At 47.1% G+C, this 11,878-nt stretch overlaps 7 protein-coding genes across 7 annotated transcripts; 3 read left to right on the top strand and 4 right to left on the bottom strand.

Moving 5' to 3' along the window:
• Positions 1-47: 47 nt before the first annotated feature.
• N7520_011193 (uncharacterized protein) lies at positions 48-368 on the bottom strand (the record flags this gene model as incomplete). Its single annotated transcript, XM_057145126.1, has 1 exon — positions 48-368. One exon carries the CDS (start codon positions 366-368, stop codon positions 48-50), a length of 321 nt encoding a protein of 106 aa, XP_056990880.1.
• Positions 369-1,111: 743 nt separating this feature from the next.
• Positions 1,112-2,211, top strand: N7520_011192 (isopenicillin N synthase family dioxygenase; the record flags this gene model as incomplete). Its single annotated transcript, XM_057145125.1, has 2 exons — positions 1,112-1,171; positions 1,225-2,211. 2 exons carry the CDS (start codon positions 1,112-1,114, stop codon positions 2,209-2,211), a joined length of 1,047 nt encoding a protein of 348 aa, XP_056990879.1.
• A 118-nt stretch (positions 2,212-2,329) lies between these two features.
• N7520_011191 (SDR family NAD(P)-dependent oxidoreductase) lies at positions 2,330-3,297 on the bottom strand (the record flags this gene model as incomplete). Its single annotated transcript, XM_057145124.1, has 2 exons — positions 2,330-3,171; positions 3,225-3,297. 2 exons carry the CDS (start codon positions 3,295-3,297, stop codon positions 2,330-2,332), a joined length of 915 nt encoding a protein of 304 aa, XP_056990878.1.
• Positions 3,298-4,273: 976 nt separating this feature from the next.
• Positions 4,274-5,725, top strand: N7520_011190 (ferritin-like domain-containing protein; the record flags this gene model as incomplete). Its single annotated transcript, XM_057145123.1, has 2 exons — positions 4,274-4,657; positions 4,715-5,725. 2 exons carry the CDS (start codon positions 4,274-4,276, stop codon positions 5,723-5,725), a joined length of 1,395 nt encoding a protein of 464 aa, XP_056990877.1.
• A 567-nt stretch (positions 5,726-6,292) lies between these two features.
• N7520_011189 (copper transporter family protein) lies at positions 6,293-6,837 on the bottom strand (the record flags this gene model as incomplete). The annotated part of the gene is made up of 2 exons (XM_057145122.1): positions 6,293-6,395; positions 6,449-6,837. 2 exons carry the CDS (start codon positions 6,835-6,837, stop codon positions 6,293-6,295), a joined length of 492 nt encoding a protein of 163 aa, XP_056990876.1.
• A 421-nt stretch (positions 6,838-7,258) lies between these two features.
• On the top strand, positions 7,259-9,368 carry N7520_011188 (ferric reductase family protein; the record flags this gene model as incomplete). Its single annotated transcript, XM_057145121.1, has 4 exons — positions 7,259-7,482; positions 7,544-8,028; positions 8,080-8,239; positions 8,288-9,368. 4 exons carry the CDS (start codon positions 7,259-7,261, stop codon positions 9,366-9,368), a joined length of 1,950 nt encoding a protein of 649 aa, XP_056990875.1.
• Positions 9,369-9,522: 154 nt separating this feature from the next.
• Positions 9,523-11,806, bottom strand: N7520_011187 (Zn(II)2Cys6 transcription factor domain-containing protein; the record flags this gene model as incomplete). Its single annotated transcript, XM_057145120.1, has 3 exons — positions 9,523-9,989; positions 10,042-10,350; positions 10,405-11,806. 3 exons carry the CDS (start codon positions 11,804-11,806, stop codon positions 9,523-9,525), a joined length of 2,178 nt encoding a protein of 725 aa, XP_056990874.1.
• Between the last annotated feature and the right edge of the window lie 72 nt (positions 11,807-11,878).

The following is an 11,878-nucleotide window of genomic DNA, read 5'->3' as shown; positions in this document are numbered from 1 at the left end:
GAGATCCGCGCCAAGACGTGAACTGACACAGAAAGATTTGAAGCCACTCAAAGGCTAATCTGGTTGCCAGCAATGGTAATGGGCTTGCTGTTGGTGAAGTTCGGGATATCGGCAAAGACGGAACCGGACTCGGGGTCCTTAAGAGCATTGGTGGCAGCTTCCTCACTCTCGAACTCCAGGTTGGCAGAGATCAGGTACTGAGACTTGGAGCCATCGAGAGAAGTGGTGTACTTGATGATCTTCCAGCCGAGCAGACCGTGCTTCTTCCAAACCTTGTCGACAAGCGGCATGTGGGTCTGCAGGTAGTAGGTCTCGTCGAAGGTGACACCCTCCTCGTTGGGGTACATGACGGAAGCGTGGTAGACCATTGTGAATGATTTGGATAGAATTGACTTGAAGGGAAGTAAATATTTGAAGAGTGTGAAGATTAAAAGAATGAACCGAACATTGAAGCGAGGAGGGGCAATTTGTACTTCGATGAAATTAGATCTTCAGCTTAGCTAATGTCGCCGAGGTACCAGGAACAACCAAGTCCGGTGGGGTCCAGTTTCCACTTTCACTGGACCCCAATATTTATGGACTTTATCAATGTCCACCCTGGAGTTCTGGAGTTCTGGAGTTAGCTTATCATCCAGAATGGCCCCAACTGACTGCATTGGTAGTTAATCTCTCAATCAGAACGGCCCCAGCTGACAGCATTAAAAACTTGAAATCGAAGATCTTCGAACACTTTGGAATTGATTACCAATAGGTCGGACAGTCAGGGGAAGGTTGATATGGTACCAATATTGAGTCACCAAGGCAACGGAGACCTCAACCACTGCAGACAAGCACTTGAGTTATCTTGTTCTGATCTGTTTCAAATCATCAGGAACTATATGATGTATTGATATTCAGGCTTAGTCGTTTAAATACATTGACACGGAAAAGTCAACTGCAAGTCATGATACAACATATCAGTCGAAGTTTAATAAGTCCGAGCGCATATACAGCGCTTATCTCCACATTCTTATCAAGCTTCCCCTCTTCATCATCGAATTACTCTATTCTTTTCCCCCTAATGTCTATTGAGAAAGAAAAAGCCGCGAAGAATACACCTTTCCGATCCAGAATGGCCACCGAGATCCACCCGGCTTCCACCGCCGTCGAGCAAGATGACTTGATGATACCTGTACAGTCCGATATCTTCATATCGAATCTGAATCAAGCTCATTTAATTTCTAGCTCATCGATTTCGGCCCTTTCTTTTCGGGAACTCCCTCCGATAAACATGCCGTTGCTCTCTCCATTACCAACGCCTTCAAAACCTCCGGCTTTATATACCTCAAGGCTCATGGAATTCCACCATCCGTGGTGTCCCGAGTCTTTGCCTCATCATCACGCTTCTTCAGTCGACCCCAGAGTCAAAAGGACAGTCTGGGCTGGACGACCCCACAGTCGAACCGTGGTTACATCAAGGCCGGCCGGGAGAAGCTCGCCCCCCTCGAGGAAACAGAGGGAATCAGTACACTACGCGGCTCCACACCAGATCTGAAGGAAACATTGGAGATCGGTCGGGAAGGTGTTGAAAATTCACCAAATCGCTGGCCGGATCATCTCGACGATGAAGGAAAGGAGTTTAAAGAAATAATGCTGTCCTTTTTCGAGACCTGCAAGAACCTGCACCAACAAATAATGCGAGCTATTGCTCTTGGCATGAATTTGCCCGAACACTTCTTTGACGAATTTGTCAGTGAAGGCGACAATAATCTACGTCTGCTGCACTACCCACCTGTCCGAAAAGAGGTATTCAAAGACAATCCGAATCAAGTTCGCGCTGGGGAGCATAGTGATTATGGCTCGGTCACTTTGTTGTTCCAAGATCGACATGGGGGCTTGCAGGTGCGCAGTCCCAAGGGCACTTTTGTGGACGTCACTCCTATCGCAGATGCTATTGTCGTCAATGCGGGAGATTTACTGGCTCGGTGGTCCAATGATACTATCACCAGTACTCGTCATCGGGTAATCCAGCCACCCATACCAGCGGGCGAGAGTGACGACTCAGACTCATATCCCTCCCGGTATAGTATCGCGTACTTTTGCAATCCTAATAATAATAAGCTGATCGAGGCACTCCCGGGGACGTACGGTGAAAATGTGCATAGAGACAAGAAATATGCTGATATCACTGCGGGTGATTATCTAGTCTCGAGACTGACGGCCACTATCTGATATAATCCCAGCTATCGATATTTAGCTTCGTGTTAATTACTTTGAGCAGTATAGCACATATTCAATATGACATCCGTGTATTAATCTATGCGAGGTCATCAACTCTCTAGCGAGCGAATCAATAAGTGGCGGGCACAGTAGAGATCCGACCACCATCTGTGACAATGATGGTACCATTCAAGAAACCACCAGACGAACTTGCCAACCAAACAACCAACCCAGCCAGATCTTGCTCCGACCCACTCCTAGTCAAAGGAATCATCTCTCTAGGCACCGAACCATCCGAGATTCCACCCCCTTGGACGCCTTTATCAACAAAGATATGCTCAGCCATATCCGAATAGTATAAACCAGGCGAGACCCCATTGACACGGATGTCATACGAAGTAAAGCTCGTAGAAAGCATTTTCACAAGATGATGCACCGCAGCTTTCGAAGCATTGTATGCAAAGCTAAACGGCGGCTGCCGATTGAATCCCGCAATAGAGCCCGTAATAACAACCTGCGCCGTAGGAGACGCCAGGACGCCAATCTGTGGCTTCGGCCGCCTCTTATTGGCCGCATCAAGAAGGGGCAGAAATGCCAGAACGGTGTAATAGGCACCCGTCACATTCACATCCATGACTTTGGTAAACTCGTTCATGGGAATATTGTACATCTCATCTCGGATGTCCTGGATGGAAGGAAGGGATCCATCAGATTTGGGCGGAGGAACACGCATCATTGGGCCCATTATTCCGCTGTTCGCGAATAGAATATCAACATGGGTGGTTTGTGCTGCTACCGTTTGGTATGCTGCTTCGAGGGATTCTTTGGAAGTCACATCACATTGGACAGGGATGACTGTGCCGCTGGAGGATTGGGTGGCTGTTTCACGAAGAGCGTCTTCGCGTCGGCCGAGGATGAAGACCTTTGATGCACCGTTGACGATGAGTGCTTTGGTTATGATCCGACCCAGGCCTAAAGGGTCACTATGAGCGGTCTTGTTCTGGCTTGGTAAGGGTGTATCTTACCGCTGCCTCCTCCTGTGACTACCGCTACTCGATCTTTGACTGAGAACAACTCTGATGCTTGTAGGTGTGCCATGTTGGTCGTTTGATAACCGGGATTGAAGAATGTGAACAGGAAATTTGTGGTGTTTTGTATTTCTAATCACTTTATATAGTCTCCTCGATCCCCGCATCCGTCATGCTCTGCGATCGGCATTCCCCCGAGCATCCACCGGTTTCGGCATTACCCTTTCCGCAGTATGCTATTAGCATTACTGTATGACTCAGTCTATCGCTATCGAATATTGAAATTCGATTATTACTCCAAATGTTCCCCAAAACTCATTACTCCAAAACTCCAAAATTCCCTAGTTTGGAATTTCTACAATTGAACGAAGTTGAACGACCAAGTTGATTCTCGGCACTTGAAACTCGGGTTTGGCACTTGATGTTAATTCCTCGCCATAATATAATTTGTTTCCTTGTTCGCACTTTTGTCTTCAATGCGGGCTTCAAATCCGAGATTTCCATCGATATGACCTGACATTTTCATTTGCTATAAGATCTGACGTCATCACGGAGATGACCCGGCATCGTTGAATCAAACATCAATCCATATGCCATATAAGCGACATCCGGGATTTAATTAGCGGTATATGGATCTTGTCGCTTGACATGCCCGATGGTCTCAGGCGAAATCTGAAGAAATCAATTATACTCACAGCAAGTTAGTTCATTTGGGAAACTATCTCCGCCAATCGCAAGTTGCACTGTTTGAAATCATCCATCATACTTAAGTCAAACCCTGCCCCGACCGGCTCGGAGTATACCCCGAGGACCCTATTATGACCGGACACTGACTTCGATCAAAATAACAAACTCATCTTTGTATTCCCGCGCGAAATGCAGTCTACCTACCAGTTGCGTCAGTCAAGGAGCTATGGAAGCTCAGGTTATAAATGTCACTGGCTGCACATACTCGCAAATTAATAGTCTGCCCACGACACGCCTTTGGTCTATATACAGCAGACCTGACCATATTGATTGAAAAGATGTTAGCATTACCAGTGAAGATGACTCGTTATTGTTTCCTTGGGTTGGTCGTGCTGAACCTTTTGCCTTTGACACATGCATTGTCAAATGACATTGTGGCCAGGGCCATATCATCAAGCTCAAGTACTTCAACAGTCTCAGTCCCGCCGTCTACTCGGTCTCATCCAACCAGCTTGCCACATTCCTCATACAATGGAACTGCCACGGTCACTGGCGCACTCACCGCCTCATCCATTGGAACAGGCATACCATCTGGCAATGTTTCCTATACTGCAACGACCTATCCAAGTGACGGGAACCTTCAAAATGCCGAGCCAGCACCATATGTTCCCGCGGGAGGCGTCGGAACAAACGGGTCAATCCCGGTCTATAACGCCAAGAGTGACTTTGACTATGAATCCTTGGTAAGTTTAGCATTCATATCTTCAGGGTGTTCGAACCAGGCTAATAACCAAGTATAGGCCCTTGCATTGTATCAAGAGTGGATTGAACTAGACCTATTCCAAGATGGGTTGAGACGCTTTTCAGCAAAAGACTTCAAAGCCGCCGGGCTATCCTCCAAAGAACGAGATCTGATCGCTTTCATGGCCGAACAAGAAGTCGGCCATGCAACCCTGATAAGCAACATTTTAGGCGCCAACGCGCCACAACAATGCGCCTACGTCTACCCATACACGAACGTATCCGAATTTATCGACTTCGCCCAGAAAGTGACCCGATCCGGCGAGGCTGGTGTTTACGGATTCCTAGCACATCTCGACTCTCGTGAAGCAGCAACGCTACTCACCCAGTCGATATCAGTCGAGGCGCGCCAGCAAGTAATATTCCGCCAGTTCCAGGGCCTTTTCCCCATGCCGGAATGGTTCGAGGTCGGAATCCCGCAATCATGGGCCTGGACCCTACTCGCTCCCTATATCAGCTGGTGCCCGGAGAATCAGACTCGACTTGTATGGGAGAATTTCCCGGCACTCAAAATCCTCGATCAACCTAGCTTGACTGATCAGCAAAGTGGTCAGAATACTTCCACGACTCAGAACAATACTATCAGTCCAGGCACGAATGTGGTGAAAGCTTCTCAAGGGAAAAACGCATCCAGCTCGGCCCGCCAAAACATTACTACCGAGAATATACCTTCGCTCTCATATCCGGGTCGCGAGGTCGTATTGCATTGGGATAATCCTGGTAAAGCTGTTGGGCCTAATAATAGCTACGTTACTACTTCCCAGGCAAAGACTGCTCAGTATGTTGTTTGGGTATCGCAGCTTAACGTCACTTATTCGTCGCTGACGAGTGTGAATGGGACGTGGGGCCATACCTTCCAGCCGGATTTGGAGACGTATCAGGGTGATCCGGCGGTTAATGGTACGATCTTTATTGCTATTACTGATTCTAACCCGGTTTTGAGTCCCTCTAATCTCAGTTCGATCAATCCGCATATTGTGGCTGGTCCTGCGATTTACCAGGCGGGATGAGTTTGGCATACACAGACATGATGGGAGTTCATTGTTCGGGTTATGTACTGTAGGTAGTGCAGGTGGATTGGAGGAATGTGAATTTGCGGTGTTTTCTTTAAGATCGAAAATATTATGGTTTGTTTCTTTTCCTTTTCGATTTGACCAGGGCAAATAAAGATATTGAGTAGTCGGATGGTCCAAGATATTCGGCCTATGATTGTGCTTGTGAATATTTGATTGTCATCCGGCTATTCTGTGAAGTCAACTTGGCGTATCTTCAGGTGGCAGTGGGTACCTCCTTAGCTTGGTTCATGCGAGAATTATGGACGCTGTAACAGCCAAATTTGAAATCAGGCTTGTTTCGCTCGGAGTTGGTCTTGTCGCATCGGCGACATCTTAATGCGGCTTCGCGTAGAGCTCGCGACAACAGACTTTGTATCATTGGAAAGGAATCAAATGGAAATGAGGCCTGAATATCAAGGCAATTATAACACGTCGATTGAATCATCATAGTCAATGTCGTATTCATGCATCGCTAAAAGCAGATATCGCTGATATATACAAAGTAGAAGATAATATTTCCCATTAATCCGATCGTGAGACGCGGCCAAATACAAGTTCCCCAAAGAAGTAACCGACGAGTACCGCGAAGAAAAAGCCGACATTCATTGTCATGACCGCAATCATCCTAAGCAAGTTAGCACGCGTTGCGGGTTCCGTTCAGAGAGACAAGTGACGTACAATAAATATGCAATTCCTTGATGAACCATCCGTAGTGCTGCGCGAGGTAGATTGACTGACAGCCGCCATGCCTGCACGAGATCCGACTGTGTAGGTTGATCTTGGCCACCATTGATCAGAATCGAGTACCTGGCGTTTTTCGCCGCCCAGAATACTTCAAGCTTGGATAGCATAGCTGCGGAACCCCGCCATATCACGGTCAGGAAGAAGAGAAAGAACCATGTGCCGACATATCCTGCGGTGGTGGTTGGCATCCATGACTGAGAGAAGAGAATTGCAGAAAGATTGTTGGTGTTGAAAGCCATGTCAGACATGCTCATGCTGTCTGATGAGGAGGTGGATGACATGGCCATACTGGAAGAGGTGGTGGTGGCAGTAGACATGTCCATCGTGAAGAGACCAAGTTGGTTCAAAGAGAGTGTAGACGGAATAACTGGAGTAGCAAGGACGGGAAAGTTCCCGAGGTCATCCCTTGCGGAAGGCAGAATTACGCGACACGTGGACTGGCAAAAATGCAATCAATTGAGAAAAAGGTCGCAAAAGTAGGACAACCGATTGCGAGTTGATTATGAGTTGATTGAGTTGATGATTTTATTACCGAATTTGATTGGTCAATTCTCAAACTCCCGCAAATGTGCTCACCACTAGTCCCAAATAGGAAGGAACAGGCCAAGAAGGCTTGATTAACTGAAGCTTCGATCTCCGACCATGACAGCCAATGGACCCACGTTGACTTGTTCCCAGATGGAAGATATTATTAATTGAACTCTTCAACCTCCCCTCTTCTTCAGATCAACATTCCCGCCCATCATGGATATGGACTCAGGCATGTCGGGGGGTCCCGACCTCACTGATGCGGGACTGGATATGTCCAACTATACTGTGGCTTCGGATTTCCTGGCTGCTCTTTTGGATGACAGCACCCTCCAACAGACAGACTACGCTATAGCTCGCGCTTTTTGGTACGGGATTGTCATTGTGATCGTGTTAGTGGGCATAGCTCACTGGACACAATGGGCTATACTAAAATTGCGGTCGGTCATTGGCAAATATAAGTGCTATAGAGAAAATCTCGACTAACGTTCCTTCATATAGATTGCGTGCGGCAGCTGCAAATCGCGCTCGGCCTGCTAGTCCTTCAAACCCTGCCACTTCCATGTTGGCTGCTTGCACAGCAGTGATTCGGGAAATCTCCTATCACCAAATCACTTTCACAAATTCATGGCTCCGTATTCCTACAATTGGATCAATTGTACTTATCTTGGGCTATTTCGGATATATTATGGGCCTGCAGTTCTTTGAATGGGACTATCCCGGCGCACAGTATTGGCAAGCCCAAAGCCTGCGCGCAGGTTGGCTCACCATTGCTCAATTCCCTTTGGTTCTGCTTCTTGCTGGTAAGCGGAATTTGATTGGATATGCTGTAGGAGTATCCTATGAGCGTTTGCAGATCTTGCATCGGTGGGTCGCCAGAGTTATGCTGTTGACTGCCACCATTCACGGTGCCGTTCAAACCTACGGATGGCACAAATACGGTGTGATGAAGATCGAGTTTGACACCGATAGCTGCATTCCTACAGGTACAGTTGAAAGCTTCCGATTTTATCTGAATTCGGCTCACCAGTAAACAGGATTCGCCACTTGGATGATTCTTGTATGGTTGGTTTTGTCTGCAACTGCGCCCATCCGCAACTGGCGGTATGAAATTTTTGTCGCACAGCATATTATAACTTTCATTGGGCTTGTTGTGGCTATTTTCTACCACCTGCCATCGACGGCCCTCAGCTCACGGTATGTATTTTCTATTATAATCTTGTTCAAGTCACTGATTTGTGTTAGCATATACGCTTGGATCGGCGTCGGCATCTTCATCCTCGACCGTCTGATTCGGAGTATTGTCTTTACGTATGTCAATGCTAAGCCAGCGAAAGCTACCATTATTGAGCTTCCTGGTGATGTCACAAAGATCCGCATTGCATCTCCCACAATCAAAAAGTGGGGTCCAGGACAACACATCTTCCTGTCGATCCCGAAGCTAGGACTTGGACAGTCGCATCCGGCTACTATCCTATCAACTCCATCATCTCACAACAATGACCTTGTGTTTATTCTACGAGCCCACCGCGGCTTTACTCGGCGATTACTTCATTCCGCCCAATCATCCTCGACGAATCTACTGGAGAAGACCGAGGGTGCCCAAACTGTAAAAATTGAAGGGCAACATCTTTCCCTCCTCGGTGGCCCATACGGAGGATCTCATTCTGATTTCGGAGCCTTTGACACCGTCTTCCTCATCGCTGGGTCAACAGGCGTGACCTTCACCCTATCCATCCTCCTGGATATCGCACACAGGGTGAAAATCCAGAAGCTTCCAGTCAGGCGGGTAGTCTTTGCTTGGGTCATCCGAACTGTTTCATGTACAGAGTGGGTCGCCGATGAATTAAAACAGGCCATTGAACTTCTCATCAGTGCCGGTATCGAAACCGAAGTGCGCTTCTTTGTGACTTGCGATGCAGAGCCATCGGAGCCATCGGAGAAGAAACTCGGTTGCCCATGCAAGAATACTGAAGGGCCATGCTGTTGCAGCGGCCTCGGCTCCTCAAGCCTTGAGGCGGTCCCTGATACAATTCTCAAATCGGGAGACACTAAGGATGCCATTTCATTCATTCCTCAAGAAAAAGCGGACACCTCCGTTTCAATACCGTCCTCTACTTTTACATCTGGGCGGCCTACACTGAAGCCCCTTCTTTGGGAGTTGTTGGATCATGCTAGAGGTGAGACCGGTGTTGCCGTCTGTGGACCTTTGGGACTGGTGAGCAATGTCAGGAATACAGTGGCTACTGTTAGCGAAGAGCGCGGTTCATATAAGGGTACTGGGGCTGAGGGTGTGTATTTGCATGCCGAGAGCTTTGCATGGTGATTTCACCATCTGTTTGCATTATATTTTGTACAGCACTTGAACATTCTAAGGTTTCGGACATGATGACACGACATGAATATGAATACCCATATCAATACAAGTTTCGGTAGTAAAGATTGTTCTGTTTAAATGTATATAACTTAGATTTGATATACTAATCACAAGACCAGGAATCAGATATGATATCCCCATATCTTTGCATTAATGATTGGAATGCCACGCCAGCGGTCTGAGATCCTCCAATTGTAACGTTAAGAGACATAATCCCTTTAACGAACGCATCGATTCGGTCATTCCAAGCTTCATCAAAGTCAGTGTTGTACAAATCAACACTATGCTCTAAGGCCTTTGCAAGGGCCGAAGTCATGAGACTAGGAGTGATATGGTATGCAATGAGTGGAACGTCAGCGTTGAGTCCATTCTGAATATTGAAACTAGCCTCGCTCGGCAGTGAGGACACGTTCTTGATAATATGCGCAATTGATGAAATGGCGACCCGACGACATACTTGTAGCTCCGAGAAAAGACCTGGATGGCAGAAATGGTTGATTTCTTCGGCAAATGGCAGGAGTGCATCAGCGAGTACAAGAACGCCGAAACTCCAGAATGTGATCATGGACACTGTAAATCTGTCAGAGATTCAGACTGAGCTGATGAAGATAACTCAACTTACCAACGGATACCTTGGATGATAGAGAAAGACCCCCAAGACACTCTGTGCAGTCATGCATGAAAGGTTGGAATAAATCGTGAAATCCTTGAACGGCTCTCACTACCTCATGAATAGCTTCGGAGATTTCAGTAGGAATGCCAGAGGTAGCATCTTCTAGATTGAAAAGAGCTCCTCTCAAGTCGACAATCTGGCGCCAGATACAGATCGACTGCACGCTTGCTCGATGACAGATCAAAGGAACTTTACTATCCAATCCCCGTAGACCATGATAGATTGGTTGAACCGAAGCCAGTTCATCATTCTCTAGATCTACTAAATGTTAAACTTATTTCCAAACAACAAAAACTTTGGCATGAAACTTACCACTCCCACGAGCAAAAAGAGCCGGAAGTTTACACTCATAATCGGCAGTAAGTGCTGCGCCCAAATCACGCATATAACCACACCACCGAAGAAGACTCAAACTAGCTTCCGCAAGAGCAGCATATCTGGAAAAAGGACCCAACGTAGCACAATATTGCATAACGAGTTCATTCAAGATACAAAGCGTTCGCAAGCCCATGTCAAGAAACTCATGCTCGATGCCACCCAGACTAATATGTGCTTTGGTCGGAATGGCAGTGCCGTCGAACATTAGGATCGTAAGCACAACTCTGAATGACCGGATATGCTGAATGGCGTTTATTTGAGACCTTGCATGGAACCATGCATCGGTGTACGTTTCTAAGCATGAATCGCGATCCGACAGCGACCGCGTATCCGGCGAAGAATGCAGCAAAGGCATCCACTGAAGTGCGAATACTCGAAGCACAGCGTTCAAAGCGTTATCGGACTGAGTTCGCGCCGTCGAGTTCAGCTTGTTTCCGTATAGGCCTGCTAAGTGGTCTAGGAACCGCGCAGAGCCGAGCAAAGTCATATTGTTTGAGCTGCCCTGGATGGCCGGAGTGATCGCTGTGCTTTCATTGTTGAGATGCAGCGGTGTCGAGGGCTCATCGGCTTGAAGTCGTGAATTTGAAATTGAATCTGAAATTGTATGTTCCTTGTGGCTTTGATCTAGAGCATTTCTTTCTGGCGACGTTGACCTGGTTGAAGTGCTTCCTTCTATCTGATACCGAGTCTGTGTTGCATATAGATTACAATTGTAGTCTAGATATCTTGAAGCGCATCCACCGACGATGGAGTTGAATATTTGCAACAAACGCGCCTCCAACATTGTTGCATCGAGCTTTGAGTTCAAGAGATGTATCGGGCTGCGTCGTGAGATCCCAAGTAAAGATCCTGTACTCATGGATAGGCTGGAGTGTTCTTTGCGTAGATTCCTTGGGACTAAAGTGATTTGATTACCACGATGCCCGTCTATTGTCACTCCAGGACCAGAAATGGAATCGCCTGTTAGGTAAGTTTGATTCGGCGATCCAGCGTCATTCTCAGAGGAATCATTCTCGAGATTGAGCCATTCATCGAAGACATTTTCGCTGCCTAATGAGCTGGGTTCAATCGTTCTATCCGAAGGTTTGGAATGGTTTATGTTTTCCAAGGTATTACGTCGTTTTCGCTGTTTTTGGCGAGCCTTGGAGTTCAAGCGGGATGTAGCAAACTCGAATGTACACGCATGTCCTAAGCGCTGGCAATGCGTGCAAGCTGGACCTGGACTGTCAAGTGTGATTGGGAAAGTACAGCGACGTTTTGATCGCCGACAGGGATCACAGCTGCTATTTTGGCGGCGTGGCGTAGCAGATGCCAAGGTTGCAGGTGGGATGGACATTTTGTCCTATTTTGATGACAGCCATCGAAATTGATAAATTGCAAAATATATGGAAAATATCCAAGACTCATT

Source organism: Penicillium odoratum (assembly GCF_028828045.1).
Source record: "Penicillium odoratum strain IBT 22623 chromosome Unknown utg000008l_segment0_segment0, whole genome shotgun sequence".
In the NCBI taxonomy this organism is placed as follows: Eukaryota; Fungi; Ascomycota; class Eurotiomycetes; order Eurotiales; family Aspergillaceae; genus Penicillium; species Penicillium odoratum.
Note: the sequence above shows the minus strand (reverse complement) of the source record. Positions and strands in the feature narration are given on the sequence as shown.